The 19,320-nt window shown below is 39.1% G+C and overlaps 1 protein-coding gene across 7 annotated transcripts in view; it reads right to left on the reverse strand.

Annotated features, from left to right (window-relative positions):
- The window catches only part of PEAK1 (pseudopodium enriched atypical kinase 1), a 110,193-nt gene that overhangs the window by 8,002 nt on the left and 82,871 nt on the right, over window positions 1-19,320 (reverse strand). For 6 of the 7 annotated variants that reach the window (XM_048317416.1, XM_048317413.1, XM_048317418.1 and 3 more), the window contains 3 exons: window positions 18,236-18,352; window positions 16,214-16,413; window positions 8,246-8,994 (listed from right to left, as the gene is read on the reverse strand). In XM_048317416.1, the coding sequence (XP_048173373.1) occupies window positions 8,246-8,994; window positions 16,214-16,413; window positions 18,236-18,352 (1,066 nt within the window). The remainder of the gene's footprint in view (window positions 1-8,245; window positions 8,995-16,213; window positions 16,414-18,235; window positions 18,353-19,320) is intronic. The other variant, XM_048317419.1, reaches the window with a different exon arrangement.

Consider the following 19,320-nt stretch of genomic DNA (forward strand, 5'->3'; position numbering starts at 1 on the left):
CTTAATTACTTTCAACCATTTGTCAAGATCCAAAGCATATGGTTTGGTTTTTTGCCACATAAAGCTGTATTTATGTCCAGAAATATCTTATTGATATATACATTATCAACATAGTAATTATCCTTATTAATTGTTTGCACTGCCATAACAACTGGCAGCTCCAACCCCTGACAAAAGTCACTGGACAAGCCCTATTAGGGCCTCTTTTTCTAAGGCATTTACTGACTAAAATTAAAAAAGGCACAGCTGTGTTGACCTTTGCATATTAACCTTAGTTCTACTAAATTCAGAGAGATCATTCAAAGCATGTAAGGTTAAGTGTATGTTTTAATCATTTACATGGTTAGAGTCTAAATATTCACTTGCTGTAATGCACCAACAGGTCTTAAGTGCAAAGCTCAGAGAAGAAAAGAGAGGAAGACATCTCTCTCCAGATGAAGTTACAGCTTTCCTTAGCTCATCTCTGAAATCAAGGAAAGCCAGATAACTAAGGTTAGTACAAGTCAGCACTTGTTATACACAGTCACCACCACCAAGAAACCCAGATCTCATCCTAGCCCTAAGTGTAAGCAATAGGTGACTTCTTCCTGTTTCTCATTTTTCCCCTTCTCAGAACTTCTGCAGGTAAGCTATAAACCTACCTTCCACTAATGCACACACACAAATTTTTCATATTTTACATGCTTCTGTGGTTAAGAAACATATAATTGAATGGGGGATTTAATCTTTCATGACAGTTCATCAGGAAAGTGCATTGTCAGATAACCACAGGAATTCAGAGAGAAGTTGTACCAACATTTTCATTGTCCTCTTGTCTTTGAGACTGTGCATATTTCCATACTTCACAACCATTTACACTTCCCTACCCATTACGTACACTAAAACTGCCTGTTTATAACTGCCATGAACACGCAAAACAGATTTGAAAAATGCATTTTCTAGTCAATTTTATTTATGAGAGGAATGTTGATCCTTACCTGGTTTATACAGTGGCTCTTGCTTATTTAAATTTTCAAATGTATTTCACCCTGTTAGAGGTGAGTGAGTTCTCAATGGAACATGTTTCCCCCTGTTCCCTTCTCTCAAGTGTTATAGAAATTTAAACAAAGACAGCAAAAATATGGCAATAACCTTTGAATTATATAGGAAAAGAAAATGCCAGCTGATTGTCTTTGAGACTAAAGTCCCCAGATTGATTAAATACTTAGTACTGCACAGAAGACAGAACTAGAAAAGCTATACAGACAGAGCCATATATATGTGTTGAATGTACACACATGGTGTGTGTATCAAATCTGACTGGGCAAAGAGCTATTAAGGAAAACAAAATTGTTCCATCTTCTACGCCCTTCAAGTCCATGGCCTTTTTCTTGCACAGCCAGCCATGGGAATATTCAATTCCAACTGTAGAAAAGGTTCAGCATGTTGTAATTCAGCCTTTAGTTTTAAAAATACTTAAGTGACCTAATAAAAAAAACCCCAAGCCTTATTCTGAAAGAGTTTAAAATTAAAGTCAAGTTTACTTGTTGATAAAAAATGTTGAGAACCACACTTGGCCTTAGCTACCGCACTCTATTTCTTCATCCACAGAGGATTTCTAGTGCCACCAGTCAGCTAAAACTGATATTCTATTAGGAATATATAATCCACAAAGTATGTGCTCTGAAAACAATATACACTTCTCAGTTTGGTAAATATAAGGCTTTTTAAAAGGTTTATGAAAAGGATTTCTCCTTGCCAACAGAAAAAGAAAAGCAAAGGAATCAAGACTTTTTCCTTGTTTCTAATTTTAGCCCTAGGCAGCCTCTTTTTCCTACTTACTTCAGACAATGTTCTCAAATTGACTACTGGCATTTCAGTTAAAATTGGAGATAGGATCTGTACCTCTCAAAATGAGCTTTGGTTCCCTCATTTTAGAAAGCATGGCCAATCCCAGAATTGTGAGAGTACAGAAGCACACTTTCATCCATGCTCTGTGGATGTGGTAATGCTTCCTTCTAATTTAGAAATGACTGGCCATGCACATCTGCACCCAGAGGCATCCAGCTGTTGGTGCAGAGGATGTTTTTCCTGAGCCAGTGGCACTGGCCTGCAAGGCCAATCTCATCTGTTTGGCCATCCCTGAGAACCGCCCCTCCAGCCTACTAAACCCATCCCAAAACAGTTATGCTGCTCTGTCTTCTTTGTCTTTCTTCCCACTATTCAATCCTAAGTAAATTTTACTTAAAATTAAAGTGACTTCTCCTTGCTGATTGGCTAAAAATTGATTCCTGATTCTCATCCTTGAACATTATACCTTTACAACTGGGGAAAACATTAACTTTTCCCATCTCTTTGTTTTAATTTTGAAAATACCCAGCCCTTACTTCTCCTATCTTTATTCCTAATCCTCTGATTTCTGTTGCTCTTTTTTGGATTCTCCCTATGTATTTCATCTTTCTGAAGAGTGGTACCCTATAATGAATACATTATTCCAGCGGAGACCTCTCCAGCATCCAGCAGAACAGAGCTTTGTATATAAAGATCCTTGGAACACTTCACAGGAAGAACAAGTTACATTATTAAGTCCATGTGTTCTTGAAAACATTCAGAGCAGTGTCCATTCTAAAGTATGAAGCCACACCAGGGCCAAACTTTCCCCATATCAGTTTTTGTGTTTCAGACTCTTCTCTTTATATCAATAAAACAGAATTTAAATTATCAACAAACCAGACATTAAATACTAAATAGTATCATGATTAAAACCAATACCAAAATGACTGCATTCATTAAAAGAGATTTTCCCTCCTTATTGTGCTATTAAGGAATCTAACCAATATAGGGAAAAGATTTCTAGTCCCACAAATGGTCAATAGTGATGGCTTTTGGACACTTCCAGTTCTCTTAATACAAAGCAGTAGATGGGTACATGAACCTGAATTCAATATCTACAAAGACAAGAGAGCTGAGATCTGATTAGAGATGTATTTTCTGCTTCTTGCTTTTTGTTTACAAACACCATGAAGTGAGAAGTGGAAGAGGCAGCTGGGTTATTTCAGGCTGATTAAATTGCTAGTACACAAACACTAAAATTTGTACACTGGACACTCTGCAATTGTCAAGAGGAAGGGAAAGCTGTGCTGTCTGGAGGCAGCACCCAAACTCAGAGTGTGATAACAAAGCAGACACCTGCCTGAATTCATAAAACAGTTTCTAGAAGACAGACCTTCAGTAATCTGATGTCCCTGTAAGTGTCTAGCTACTCTTCAGGTAAGTCCTGGGGTTTTACATTGCAGTGTTCAGATTCTTTTACATTGCAGCTTCTGCTCAGGACTCTATTCCATACTACCATTTTGCAACAGAGTAGTGAATGCTGGTGTCCAATACCACCAATGGGTAATAATTCTCAACCAAGCATTTTGTCGTGGAATAATTCCACTATCACCTAAAACTATCATCTGAATGACCAAGATTTAAAACGTTCAAAATGGTTTGAGTTAGAGTCTAAGTTATGTGACTAAACTCAGTATTTAGATTTGAAAAAATATAGGGAACAAATGGTGAAATTTGTTGGCCTTCCTAGCAAGTACTTTCAACTGCTGGTGATGAATTGCTGAAGGAGTACACACAGAACTGCTTTTCTGCTTGTGGTGGTTAATTCTGTGTCAAAGCTGGGAGAAAAGATACAGCCTAGTTTCCTTCGCATTTTTAAAGCTTTTGTCTGTTCCAGTCATCTACTCAAAAATATGGAAATCCTGTTGCCTTTTACATATAGAGTATGTTGAATGCCTATTTTTTGGCACAGGAAGAAAAGGTGAAAATACTTTGACTAAAACACTAACACAAAAAGTAGGATCAATCAGTCATTTACCATTTGCTTTAATGAAATACATCCAGCTGAGCTATGAAGATATGGTATGTGATAACAGCTGAAAGGAAGGTGTTGATAAGGCCAGCCTTATTTCATGAGCTGATAAAGAGCTGGTTATTCAAAAGATGAAGCAATGTTGGTGAAAAGCCCTTCCATATGATGCAATAAAGCAATGAGAAAACAGGAGAGTACAAGCAGGAAGGAATGCAATGTATCCATCTTCCTTTTCACTGGAACGCACTGTCATCATGTATCTTTTCTTTAATGCAGGAACTAAACGTCTGTCACGTTTACAGGGACAGGACAGGTTTCTTTATATCCTGCCATTTCAATTTTCCTCAGTGCTCCCAGCGCAAGAAGCAAGATTTGAACATTTCAGAGCTTCTACAAAATGTTCTGCATTAGCTTTTCTTTTTCCTTTATGAGTCCCATAGCTTACTGTGCCATCAGCTGACTCTCACTTTCCCAGCAGGGAATCTCATTTCCACTCTGTCCTATGCATTTTACAGGGCGTCAGTGAACTTAAAGCACGATGAATATTGTGGGAAATGAATTTACAAGTGCTGAAAATGAGAAACACAGAAGATCACAAAGACTGTACCATCTGTGCCACTTTGTTGTATTGCACAGAGGGACAACTGCAAATGAAATTGTGTAGAATGAAAGCTTGCTAATCCCAAATTGATAGCTTGTTCTTGGCACAACCTTGTTTTCCAAGGAGGCCAGTTTGATCTCTGATTGACCTCATTTTCTTGATCTGACCTTGGAATAGAGCTTTGGCTTTTTAACGAGGTGCCAAAACACAGAATTCTATTCTGCTGTGACTGAACTGGGAGTGGGCTGGAAGTTGTATGTACATTGCTTTGTTTTGATCTGAAGCATGAAGTTTTGGGACAACCTTTAATAACGCTTCTGACAGGAAGCTCCACTAGGAAACCGAATTACCAAATAAAAACACCTTAGCACACTAAACATGACTAGAAAATAATTGTCAGCTGCAGTACAAAACTGCCAGCCAAGTTCAGCCCAGTGCTGCCTACTTCTGCATTGCTCTGCTTTATACCTGGGACACGAACCTTACCAGGAATCCTAAGGTTTTACAGCTAGGAGAACTTCTGCTGCCTTGCAGCAATCAAAGCAATAAATTTGAACTGCTCCTTTTGAGCTGTTTGCACCTTTGCAATTCCTGTTACCCCACCTGCCCAGCATTGCAACATGTGCCTGTGGCCAGAGCCAGCTGGGTTTTATGCCTATTGTTCCGTGTGGACTCTGACTCATGGCTTCTATGATTCAGCCTGTGATACTGGACAGTGTTTGCTTTGAGAGTTTAATACTGAAAGTGGAAGTAGTTTATGTCACTTGACACAGTTATATTGCCTGTTATTCATTCTGAGTAATCTAATTTATTTATTTATTTTTTAATAAAAGAAGTCCCTGCCATATCAGTGCCTTATTCAGTCTGTGTCAGGCCACTGAGAACAGAACTCATCCAATCTGCTGTGTACAAAGAGCTGGTGCTCTGTGCTGCTGTTAACTTGGTGTAACCTTTTTACCACATATTTGGAATTACTGATAAGACTGTGGTTTCAGGGGAATGTTTATCCATATTACCACAGATCTACCAACTACTTAGAAGGTGGTACTGCACTTAGGTGAAAGAAAAACACCTCGGGGTCTGGAATTTTATGGAAACCTTTCTTGAAAGGAAACTTACATTTTTCCATTTGAAAAAGTACTTTTCTGATCACCACTTGTGTACTGGTTTTATTTCTAATGTTTCAGCCAAAATAATTTCCACATGGCTTCCTGCAGCTATTTTTGCACTGAGTGTTTAGTAGCAGATTAGGTGAGAGTTGAATCAAAAAGCATAATACAGTGCTGTGAAACAACACACACCTATGAATGTTTCCTCTTATATCCACTCCAACAGAACAAGTTGTGCTCGTTCTCCACCAAATTTATCAGAGCATCCTTTACTGGTGAAGCCACCAGAATGTAAAAGTGCGCTGGTACATTCACGTGCACAAATCATTCGTTGTTCTAAATTAAATTCAGCAGTAGTCAAATGGTCAAAGCTGAATTTTTAGCAGCGCTTTTGTAATTCTATTTTTGGAGATAGAATATTAAAATGCCAATTTTATGTATCAAGACTATTAGCACTGTTTGGGGGTGAATCTCTAATTTTCTATGAAGAGAATAATAATTAAAAAAATCTCATTATGACATTGTTTCTCAGATCTAATATTAAAATCATAAAACCTTAGAACTGTCTGAATTGTTAGCCAGTGTTGCTTAGGTAGTTCTACAAAACTCAAAAGAGCTACATTAATTTACACCATCCAAACACATGGCTCCATATACACTTTCAAAGTGTATTTCTAAGACTTGATCCAAAATAACAGGGAGACTGTATTTTGGATTCAGTAGGCACAGCAGTTAATTTTCATCTCACTACATTTTCCATCCTGTTTTGGGGACGAGGGATTTAAAGTGGCAGGAAGACATAGGTTATTTGTTGAAGGTAGATTACTATGTAATTTGGCTCACATGAAAAACACCCATGGTAGTAAAAATCAGCATGTTTGTTAAAGTGAAATTCCCCAAATCTCTGTGTAATGTAACAGCAATCTGTGCTTATGAGCTTGTGGACAAATCTGATCCTGGGCCAATGGCTTATAAGTCAAAGATCAACTTGGTTGGCCAACACCTTTCTCTATCACATTAAGTGCCAGGGGGCTATTTTCAAGAGGAACTTTTCCTCTCATCATAACAGCACAACAGCTCCTGGTGACCTCCAGCTCAAGGATATTTTGTGGATACTTCACTCACATCTATTACAATGCAATAAACCTTGTTAGTCTGAGAACTATTTTTAAGACACCTGAATTACAAAAAAATGAAAATTTAGCACATATTTGACCATGTTACACTGCTGTTCTTTCTTCTCTCTGCCTTTCTACAAGGGAAATACATTTTGGAGAACAGGATAACAAAATGGATAACAAAACAATGACATAGGTCTTGCCTGCCAGGGAATACTTTAAAGGCACATCTGTGATGTGCAAAGAGGTATCACATTAGTGATAACTCAAACCTGTCTATATAGAAAAATACCAGTTTGGGGCCTAGAAGCAACCATTTTGCATTATTGTATTAAAGCAAAACCCTCCAAGCCAGCAGTGAGCAATGCCAGATGCTGATTCTGGACCAGAGCTGATTGCCAAATACATTCATGGTCTGGTTCTTCCTTGGCTGCTTTGTACCACTGGACATAGCAGCTCCAAGACATCCATATTTCATTTCACATCTTTTCCAATATGAAGTCCTTAATAATTAATGAAATAGAAATGGTTAGGCCCAGAAATCTGCATTAAAATGATACCTTTTCAGGTCTCAGAAAAACATATTAGCTGCACCAATCTTACCTTTCAGTTTTTTATATCTTAATTGTAAACAGTCATGTAGGAGTGGTAACAACATTTTGTTCCTGTAAAGCACCACCCTTGTGAGAATGTCAGCTATAAGGAATAACAGCTCAGGCCTCACACATCTGTGTCAGGCAATAAATGTTTATCTCAGTTTCAACAAGGAGGAGTCAGAAGTTCAGTGATTTACTCAAGGTCACACAGGAAGCCTGACAGTGCTATGAGTCTCAGCCGTCCTTCTCACTATCTTCCTACCAGATAAGCATCGAGAAGTGCAGAGATACGGCACTCAGAAAGAACTAGCTATATAAAAGTCCATGAAATAACAATATCTGGTGAGATAGCTGCCAGCTAGGCATTAATATATTAGCAGTAAATCTAGTAAATCTTATTTCTTTAATGTGTTAGCTGAAGAATTTATAAGGCAAACACTGATGGCTAGGCAGAGATTTTGAAAGGTTGGTAATGAACACTGGTGAAAATCTAAGACCTTGTATGGGAACAAAAAGAACTTACCCTAGAATTTACATTTGAAATTACATGGCTTTGAAAATGGAGAACTTTTCCATTTTTTAGGAAAACTTTCCTAACTAGGAGTGATGATTTAATTTCCTCTGCATGCAGGTGAATCAAAGGATTTTGTTATTGTGAGTTTCCAAAAAACTGCTGACACACGTTAAATAATACAGCTTTTCCTTCAAAACATCATTAAGCAATGACCATAGTACAGACTAAGATGTGTTGATTTTCTTTCAATTATTTTGGAGCTGCAATAAAAACATATGCAATTAAACAGCAGATACCAATGCCACACATGGATCTTGACAGAAGGAAGAGCTTGTACTCTTGTACTACTTCTCACACATCTGCCAGCAGTAGGCCCTATCACTACTGGATGTGGTGCAAAGTATGGCTGTTGTCACATTTTGTCACAGATTCCTCAGATCACCATTTCTCAAGCCCCTCTTACCTTGACTGCATAATTGTTGAGAGGATCTTTTGCGTAAGACGCGGGGTAGTAAACGGCATCGCCCGCCTCGCAGCACGGCTTGTCGCTGGTGAGCCTGAAATCTGACCAGCTGTCCACCCCGAAGCGCAGCTGGTCCTTCTGCCCAGCCATGAACAAGTCTTCACATTTAAGTGCCAGCTTCTTCAGCGAATCAGCGTGAAGGCTGCGGATTTTCCCCACCACCTCCTCTCTGTTTTCGATGCCTCGATAAAGTGCTTGTCTCTGCGGCTTCTGGATGCCTCGGCCCTGCTTGGCCTGCGAGAGGCGCCTCCCCGTCAGGGACTCCATGCTGTTGGAACACCGGTCCTTAATACTGATAGTGGTTAGGCTGGAAACACTGTTAGTTGCTGAGGTGGCTGCCCTTAGTTTCTCTGTTGGCCTGTCCAAGGAATCTCCTGACTCGTTGTCCAGGACCTTGAGCTCCAGGCTGACTGAAGAGCAGGCGCTGCTTGCTTCCCAGTTGGTGTCAATGTCATAGGTGGGATTGGCCATGATGCACAGGTTGTTCTCCAGAGCCTGCTTCTGGAGATCTCGGGGAGTTGGCTCTGTGTTAGCTCTCAAAATTGTTTTCTTTGGCAGTGGAGGTGGTGTTGGCTGCAAGTTGTTCACTGTCTCCTGGTCTGCCAGTCCTCCAAAGGCAATGGCATCATCCAAAGCTCCCTTGGGTTGCCTTGGCTGTTTTGGAGGGATCATGGCTGCTCTGGACTGTCCTGTAGATAAAGATAATAGTAAGAGAAGGTTAAAGTACTTTTATGCGCCACTCCTGTTTGCACTCTGCAAAGAAGTTTAAGGCAAAAAACCCCCAAAACCCTGACTAGGAGCCCCCCAACATTTCAAAAAACCCTAGATACATTTATGAAAAGATGAACTTATTAGAAAGTAAATTACCAAATCAGCATCACATATATTTAATTACATCCAGCCAGTCTTGATCTGACCTTGGCATATATATTGAAATCAGTTTCGGTGCTAGCAAGGCTGCCATTTTATCAGATCAATGACAAGAACTACAAGCAAAAACCAAACCTCAATTTGACACTTTGGCCAAGTCCAGTTTCAGCAATTACACCCAGCGTCCTGTAGCTTTTTCTGCAGTCAACTGACTGTAATATTATTCCTTACTTTCTATTCAAATGTGATAAAACTAAGGGTGGATAATAGTCCATAAAACAACTGGGAAATGCACTAGACAGGCTGAAAATCTTATTTCAGAATGGAACCCAGAAACTGCCAGACACAAATAACACAGATGAGATGGTGGTCACATCAGGGAGTCAGGATTGCCCCAGGAGATTCACACAGTGAAATCAAGGAAGTTAAGCCAACTTTCACTCAAGCTGACAGGTGTGTTGCCATCAAGAGTAGGATCATATTTTGACAGCAATAGTTTCTACCTATTAAAACTCACATGCCCTCCCCCTGACTGTAACTTCTCTAATGCATTTCCCTTCCTTACTTGCCATGGGTACCTTTGCTGGCAGTATTACATTCAGAGATAACCAGACCTAGTTATTATATTCAGAAATAACCAGAACTTGAGAGATTCCAAATGGCAGGTTACACACACACAAGCATGGAATTTCTAGTTTCAGACATCTGTGTGAATCCAGGGAAGATAAACTTCCTGTCATGTGTTTTGGATGGCTTTTATAGAGAGCAATTATGTTTTATAAGTGCCAGAATCCTTGGAAATGCAGAATAAATAAATGACAATAATATAATGGAGAATAAAAACTAATAAACACACAGTACAAATGACCAACTTGCTGCTCTGGGACAATTCAACTGTTGTTACTCATATCAAAATGAGATCTTTCCACTCTTAATAATCAACTGCTATTTTCAGAGAAATTATTTTATAAGCTTTCTACTACTCCTGGGAGGTTCACTGACTATCATAATAAGGTAGGAAGCCAACTCTGACAGTTGAAAATGGCAGACCAGAAATGGATGCTCTGAATAATTGCAGCTGAGCATCTTTTCTAGTAAGGGAACAGACACTGTAACTGTTTGACTATTTATAATGTGCTGAATCATAAAATCATTTAGGCTGAAAAGACCTTTAAGATCAGAGTCCAACTGTTAACACTGCCAAGCCCACCAAATCCTTGTAAAGAGAGGACTAAACAGGAATGCTGAACCAGACTAGTGGGATCTAAGATTCCAATCTGGATTACATCACTTCAATTCATAATTAATAATTAATGAATTTGCAGTTTGCAAAAAGAGAAAAATATTAGCTTCCTTTGCATTTTAAGGTATGTTGTTACAGTTTTTATGAATACTACAGAACCCAAAATCCACATGGCCAGGATGTACCAAACCCTGGAATGCAGGGTTAGAATGCTGAAATACACTTTCTAATTTCAGAAGATCAGAGAGGATAGTATTTTTATATGTATCCACAAACAGAACAGCCTTGCACCCTGCTGTCTTAACAATCATTCTCTTTTCAATCATTCCAAGGAGACAACATCACAAATGAAAGTTCTATCCCTATCTTTTGTTTAAGCTCCAGAAACCCTCAGAAGAGCCTTATGGATTTAATGATAAGCCTGGCTATTCCAGCGTTTAAAAAACCAAGTTTTGAGCAGGAAATTCTATCAGTTTTGTACATACCTGATATTCAGGGAAGACACTGAATTGTTGCAAAGGTTGCTAAAAAAAATTTAACTCTTGGGGGACTCAGGGGGCCCTATTGCTCCTTTGTATTGCAGCAAGTGTTTGCTGTGCTGCAGCATTGAATTTTGGTGCAGCGGGGCACTACAGGAACTCTGTCACGGGGGTTCCTTTTGCAGAGGTAGAGTGTGGTATGATTCCAAGTCAAAAGCAGAATTGATGTCTGCATGCCAGACACACATCCAGATGCCTTTTGCTTAATCCTGAGACAAGTTCATTTCTCTTTTGTATGCAATTGTCTTACTCATCCAAATGTGTCCTCTTCCACAACTGCTCACTCTTACAAAATCCGTGACCTATGTACTTCTCCCCAGCAACATTCTGTGCTAAAGATCACTTGCCTGTTTTCTCCTCCTCACCCTCTTCCCCACTCTTCTAAGACAGCCTGACTGCTGGGGTTTGACAGAGACGCTATTCAGGAGGCAGTTTGCTAACGTGCCTTGCTTGTGGGACTTGCTAACCCAGGGATGCACAGGTACTAGAGGGAAACAAGGAAACAAATTAGAGCAAGATGAACATCCCGAGCACCAGCAGGAGCTCTCTCCAAGAAAGGTAAGATTTAAAACAGTGTTACTGCTCAATTCTCTTATTTTCTGTCTGCTTTAATGGCTCTGTCCTTCAAAAGCCATTCACACAGAGGAGAGTGTTGAGACTGCAACCAGTGTTGCTTTTTCATAGCTACTGGCACTGTGACATCCAAGCAGAATTGGAGAAGGTTTTCGTAACGAGAAGTTGTTTTTTCATATGTCTGGAGGGGTGGCAGGATCCAGAGAACTGAATGTACAAGTCATTCTGTAGTTACTGTTTCAAGTACTCTCAGCTGAGAAAAATGAGTTTGTATAACCTGCTATGTTACAGTATAGTTTCTTCCCACAAGAACAAGTTTTCCATATTGAAATCTAACCATCTGTATTACACAGTTGAAAAGTTTTGTGTCTGCACTGTTTCTATGCCGAGTTCTTAACACTGTACATTTCTTTCATAGCTATTGGTCCTGTCTTTGCAGCTCAGCTTTCTCCAAGCATGGCAGGAAATTACACGGCCCAATTTTTACAAATTCATTGCCTAGCAAGAAAAAGGTTGTCTTAAATGTTGTCCCTGTCAAAGGCACAAGAATGTCCTTTTGCACAGAAATACTGGCATAGCATTTATTTCTTTTTCTTACCTATCCTTTCCTTCTCCCCTTGCATGCTTAAAACCATTGTTTCCTTACCTACTGCACAGACTCTCCAACACTGCAAGTTCAGCCTGAGCCACACTTTTGGGAGGCAAAATGAAAAGGAAGAACAGGGACAATATTAGGCTACCACTTAGAGAGATCTTTGAAGTGGATTCCAGACTGCTCAGTGACAGAAAAAAATTTAACTCTTTACAGACAGCGGATTTCTAGAGAGCTTTAAATAATTCTACAGTTCAATAAAATCTTCCATTATAGAATCTCACGACACTATTTAAATATTAATGCTTAAGTCCCCAGGCACCATGCAGAGTTCTGAAACTTTGAAAGACCTTTGAGAAAGGCATTTAAATTTAATTTTTCTGGGTAACTGATTTATCATCAGACTTTGCATTGCAGCCTATTTATGTTAGATGCTGAAACTATCAAATCTGACATCTTAATAAACTTAATACACTTAATAAACTCTTATCCTGGCTGATAAAAATATCTGAACCATGAAAAAAACCCACAAATGCATCAAGTACCTTCCAACCACTGCAAAAGCTACCAGCATGCTTCATAGCCCCAATTCCATGTACACCACTATTCTATAAAATTGTCCTGTACACAGATTTGCATTAAATCCTGCATTGTTTACACATTTATTGTTAATTTAATATATAAAAATCTTACCAGAATGATGATATATGTTACAGAAAGGAAAGCTAACATTTGTTAAGTAATATTGGTGATGCACCTCCAGTGTCTCAGCAATAATTTGAGACTGGGCACAGGTCTCTTCTAAGATGCAGGAAAGAGAAGCTTCACCTTGTTTGCTTGGTGACTTGACAGGTCCTGCTGCCCACCCTCTATTATACCACGTTAAAGACATTACCTGTGTAATTATATATTATACAAGATGCACCAGACTGATGCTGTAATCCCTGTCTGTCACTGAATTGTCAGTTTTACTCAACAATGATCTCATTACCTTATTTACAGCCTGGCTAAAGCACTGTTTACTGCCCTGGTCTAACTGACTGAGGCATGCCCCGTGGCAGATGCTGTGATTAGGATTTTTTTCCAATGTCAGCAATCACAAAGCCTGGAAACTTAGTCTCCTTTTTTTCCACATTTCTTTAGGTGTAAAGAGGAAAACAGCTGATAATGAAATAACCTATTCTTTTTTCAATTGCAAAAATACTATCCTGAGTATATTGAGAATACCTTAATCTACTTACAGCCATGCAAATTCAATCAAGTCAATTTCCCCAACAAATTCAGACAAAGACAGAACAATTTGAGGATTTTTAAGAGAAAGGCTTTTCATTATCTGGTCAATTGTCTTCCTTATCACCAGCTACAGGGCTTACCTGAATTAACTTCTGTAACAATAAAGGAACTCCTTACAAAAGAAACATCTAGGCCCTACCTTACACATTTGAACATTTGCTTCTTCATCTTGATTCAAGTGGCAGCCTCTGGAGTTTGTTAAATAGTTGATACCAGAGGTATCTGTCATCACAGTTCTGCTCACCACATGAGCACCCACACTATGATAATGCCAGACTCGGATAAGCTAAACTGATTCAGATTCTGAATTAGTCCCTATGAAGTGCTTGCCACAATACCAGGCATTTGCAAAGCTTTTCTTTAGAGCCTGTACAATTTTTAAAACGTTCTTCTTAAACTTTTAAGCCTGGGCACCAGGGCTTGACTGTGACTATGGCAGTCAAGAACCTCTCTCCTCCTATTGAAGTTTCCTCCTATTTCTACAGCCAGGAACATACCTTATCCTATCATTATGGTGGGATCTCATAAAAGACCCAACACTTTTATGTTGTAACTGATTCCCGGAGGAGAACCCTCTGTTTTGTAGGGCTTGTCCCTTGGAAGGCCAAACCAAATATATTTGAGGGCAGTACCTGATATAAACTATTACCTGACTGCAGATGAAAATTTACCAAGGCTTGCAGTTATTTCTGTTCATGACATTTCACGTGACATGTCAGAACTGAAGATTAGGTGTTTATCAAAGTAGAGACATATGATCTGCTTTTTAATAAAAAACATAGAGTATGTATCAGATTAGTTTAAAAAGTGAACATCATGCATTATGCTGCAAATTGAGATGTTCACATGATGTATTTTACAAACTACAAACTGTAGCATGTAGCTCTAATTGCAGCTGAGGCAAGAGTCAAACGTGATGTAGCTTCTCATATTATCCTTTCTTCCAGTTTCACATACCAGTATTTGTTAATTCTACCAAAGATAAGATTTTGCTGCCTAGGTGATGCAAGATGTGAAAACAAATAGGAATAATTCTCTGTCCCTACCTAGAAATCTCTCTGTTGCCATCTGAATTGGAAAGTGAGGTTGCTTGAATAAAACAGAAAGCCTTTGAAGGGCAGCCAGGGAGCTCAGTGCCATTTAGGGAAGCATTGCTCCTACCAACAGGCAGCTCTCCCAGCCAGAGCCAGGCAAGCCCTAGAGCTAACTTAACTCCTTCATACCAGAAGGTTACTTTGGAGACAGCAAAGCTCAAAGTGAACCAAGAATGAGGAGATGATTTTAAATAAAGTGCTAAGGGGTTGACTTTTATGGTTTTAAAAAGGAACATTCAAACTTAGGAACAGCACTAACACAGGCCAGGACTGATGGAAGGGATCTCTTGAGATGGTCAGGCAGTGTCAGCTGAAGCAGGTTGTCCAGATCATCTCCAGTTCAGGCTGTATCTCCACAGACAGAGATTCCATAGCTTTTCTGGGCAACCTGCTCCAGTGTTTACAATGGTATTTTGCTGCATGGGATAAACATGGTACAAGTAGTTCTGATGTATCTAGACCTTAACTGCCTGGATTCTGTCTGCAATGTTGCTATCTTCTAAATACACCAAATACAGATATGTATCTCACTAAATTGAAAATAATTCATTAGATCTATGAGTAATTCACCATACAGATTTTAGTTTTCCTCCTTAGAGGAAGAGTGTCTTGGTAGATATTAGCATCACGCTTGGATGGGATATTTTTCTCCCTTATGCTTTATAAACAATACCTCATTAATGTTTTAATAGCAGAATGCACTAATAAGCTTGCCACTAATTCACATTTAAGCAAAAAAATGCAACGCTCTCACTGAATATCTAAGGAATGTATGCACCTGAGGGTTTCAAATTTAGTCCTTGATCCCTGAAACCTGTGTGGACATGCTAAACCCCTTGTACTCGTGAGCCATCTCAACACAACCAGTTTACTCTTGGCCAAATGCTTAATACGTTGGTGTGTTTACAGGATTGGGATGTTAACAAAAAACATGTATTTGGATATCCTGGAATATAAATAAATGAGACATTTTGTTCTCAAAGACCTGGCTGTAGGTATCCCTGAATTCACAGTACTTCAAATCGAAATGCTTCAGAAAATTAGGCTGATAATATTGATACTGTGCATCAGGAGATGCTGCTTTGTCTTGCTCCCTTATCTTCCAGAGAAGCCCTGCATCCATGTATCTCTTTAATGAGGCAGGAATTCAGTAATCATTGAATAGAACCTTCAGGACATTCATATCTCATTGGGAAGGAGCAAAAGTAAACTCTCAGACTAGGATAAGAACAGTTTCAGCCAACAAAAGATGGGTACAAATGTTTTAGCAGTTATTGATACTCTAAAATAATAACTTCTGTCTTTTGTTGAAGTTTAGAAAAATACTGAATTCTACTTATTCCTTCTAAAGAAATTAGGTAGCTTGCTCTGCATTTTAAAGCTCTTTGACAAAAATTCCTCCAAAAAGATAAAACAATGTTTCTTTTAAAAATCATTTGAGATATTTATCACTAAGGACAATTAAAAGACTGTTTTAAATTACAGGAAAACAAACCTTTGAGTTTGTTGAATCTTCACTTTCTTGGTTGTCATCTCTGAATGAGACAATATATCTTTATTTTCTATAAATCAATATTAAACAGGCATTAAAAGCTACCCTTATGAAGATGTATTAAGCTGTTCAGAAGAAAAGCCTCTTCACACCCTGGAAAGGTATCCAAGATCTCATCCAGTTCCTGTGTTTTCCTGTGAGAGTTCACTCACCCAAATTGCTGTACGTAGCACTGCAGGTATTCAAGTCAGGAGAATTTGGAGCTACTTCTTTTTCTTCCTCCCCCGGTGGCCCACGGCTGGAGGACACCACCGGGATGACTGAGGCGCTGCCCCCATTGTCCTGCTTCACAAACACGGCTCTGGGGACACGAGGGGACAACTCGTCCAGGGTCGGGTCATCAGGCACTTGACTGAAACAAACAAAACAACATCACCTGGAGACCCAAGCTGGGTACTGGATCCTGCTGGCAGAAATGCCAGGTTAGGCACTAAGAATCTTCAGGAAAGGGAATGAACTGGTAAAGACGTAAGTTCTTTCACCCTCCTTTTCCAAGAACAATTATCTACAGTTTTTATTTTCCCTAATGAGAAGAAACAACTTGTGACTGAAATAGTAACATGTTAGTTACTATTATCATGAGTATAATAATACATATTATATAATAGTTCATGCCTTTGATATAGAAGGTGCAATAAAATGCTTTACAGCTTGATTATCATCAACATCTGTACTCATAAATATGTAGGCATGATTCTGAGTAAAGTGTATGGGACTCAGGACAGCAGCAGAGTTTAAGGTGCTTTTTACCAGTCCGAACAATTGTGTTTCAAACAAAGATAAGGAGGTATAGCAAGGGGGATTAAGTCCCAATAAATGCATAAAACTTTAGTGATACATTTTCATATACTGGTAGGATTTTGGGAACTGACACTCTGGGAAACAGACCTCATTTAGGCCAGTAATCTCTTTCCCATATAAAATTCTCCACCATTAAAATCCATCTGCATTAGGCCAACTGCAAAAGGCACTGAAGGCATTCCTCTGTGCCTGCTCTTAGCTATGAAGTTTTAATCAAACTGTGATGACTTATAGCACAAAACTCTGAAAATCGTGCATTCAGTTGGTTTCCATGGATATATTTATTGCAGTATAATTTTAAAATTATGCATTATATGCATGAAAAAATGCCGAGATTTAATAAAACCCCCCAATCATACTGAAAATATAGCAGCAATTATCAATAATATGCCACAAAAACATGTCAGAGCAAAAATATTTCCATGCCTTTATGTTCTCTCACTTGCAGAAACAAATACTCATTACAGGCCAAATCTCAAGAGCATATGTGCTGTTTGCTAGTTCTCATTACTACAGCCTGATCAAATACAACAGCAAGAATTTTAACTACTTGTGACTTCCATTAGGGACAGAAGTAACACACTTCCATCAAAAAATGATCAGCACATCATGTATCTGTAGAGATACTTATTTTTTGTAATAAGGATTTAAAACTTCCACAAAGAGTTAACATAAATGATAGGTATATGTCTATGGCAAAGCCAAAATCCTGAAAATCCTGGGACACAATCTTGTAGCAATCCCCGAGTACAAAGATTAAAACATGCCAATGCTCTGCATGACAAGACTCAGGACAGTGCAGTGTGCACATGCTGTTTCTGCTCAGACTCATGAGTTTTAACTGCAGGCTGACACAAACCAAACTCATTAGAACTTGTTAGTAAAAGAGAAAAAATGGCGTAAGTTCAAAAAGATGTAATCTTTAATCAGCGTAACATTTTTTGTTCAATTTTAGTACCATGCATAGGAATGGTGTGAAGAACATTCCATGTGCCGTAAATATATCCACATTAAAGAGTTAACCTCTGTAATTTCAGAGTAAAGCAGACATAAAATTAAAGCAGTAACAAGGCTCTCAAGATAATTTAACTAAAGACTTGTAGTTGCTGTAAATAATATACATACCTGCATTCCTCAACAGGAATGTTTTCTTTAAGAAGAAATAGATTCTAGTAGCTTCACAGTTCTGTCATTGCCACAAACCAGGAATTATCACATCTCAAGTAACTTTTTAGTATCACTTGGCGAGGTAAGAACATACTCATTCTCCAAACCAGACACATGCAAGCACATACACTAAACCTAAGCTCAGAAGCATTTTGCCAAAGTAAACCAACAGCTAGAAAAGAAGAAAGAAAAAAATACCAACTCACCCACTGTACTCACTCACACAATTCCCCATTAAAGGAAATTCTTTCAGGGCCTTCTTGAGTCTTTTAATCATGTCTTGAAACTCTGGCGAGCCATTGATTCCACAGTGTTCTGGTGTGCTACAAGTTGTGCAAGCTGTGAGCAAGAGGGCTGAACTCTGCACAGAGTGATACACCTACTGCACCTTAGTGTTTACCTTCGGGGGCTGGGCCCTGCCAAAGGCCCCAGGAAGCCAGGCAGATCCAGCCCTGCCTTCTTAACTCTTGCACTGCCTTCCTGCAGGGAACACAGGGCACAGGCTGCTGCATCACTGCTCTGGAATGACGGCTATGGCCTTAGTCATGGCTATTGCTCCAGGAAAAGCACGTTCAAGTCTCAAGAGGAGTTTTGGGAAATAACACTAACCTATTGTTAAGAGTAAGACAGTATCTCAAATCTGTATTCACTGCCTCAAAAGAATACATTTTAAACCACAGCAATTAAGAGGTCAGGTCATGAAATCCGTGGGGAAATGCTTCCCTGTATCTTAACACTGAGGACAAAGAGATCAAGCCTATGTACACAGTGCAAATGTCAACCCCTTCGTTGGCGTTGGCGCTGGCAGGACACAGGAGGAACAAAAGGGGGAACCATTCTCACTCAGGGAGCTACAAGAACCAAATCCCCAGTTGCTTCATGAACTAAACAGTAAAAATGACATCCCTTTTCAAGGGAAGAAGAGCAGCTGATAAACAGGCAGTTCCCTCAGATTAGAACCATTAAAGCCTGATTTTGTATAACTTTCTATCTGCTTGTTGGTAGCAAGTCATACTTAAAGCTATCTCCTTATTTGGGATATTTATAGATATTTTGCCAGGATGGATTCTTTGATGCCTTGCATAAGAGCACATATTTAGCATCTACCATAGTGGGCGCAGCCTCCTCTGTCCAAGTCTTTTTCTCTTCCCTTTTTTATTTCAAAAACAAACTTCATAGAAATTAATTATCTTAGAGAACTCTGCTCCTCGGGCACAAGTGGCTGAAACTAAACAACTATTCAGTTAGTGGAGGGAGCAGCCCTCTGCACGCAGAGAACGTTTGTTTTCCT

The sequence above is a fragment of the Corvus hawaiiensis genome, chromosome 13 (assembly GCF_020740725.1).
Source record: "Corvus hawaiiensis isolate bCorHaw1 chromosome 13, bCorHaw1.pri.cur, whole genome shotgun sequence".
NCBI classification, from domain to species: Eukaryota; Metazoa; Chordata; class Aves; order Passeriformes; family Corvidae; genus Corvus; species Corvus hawaiiensis.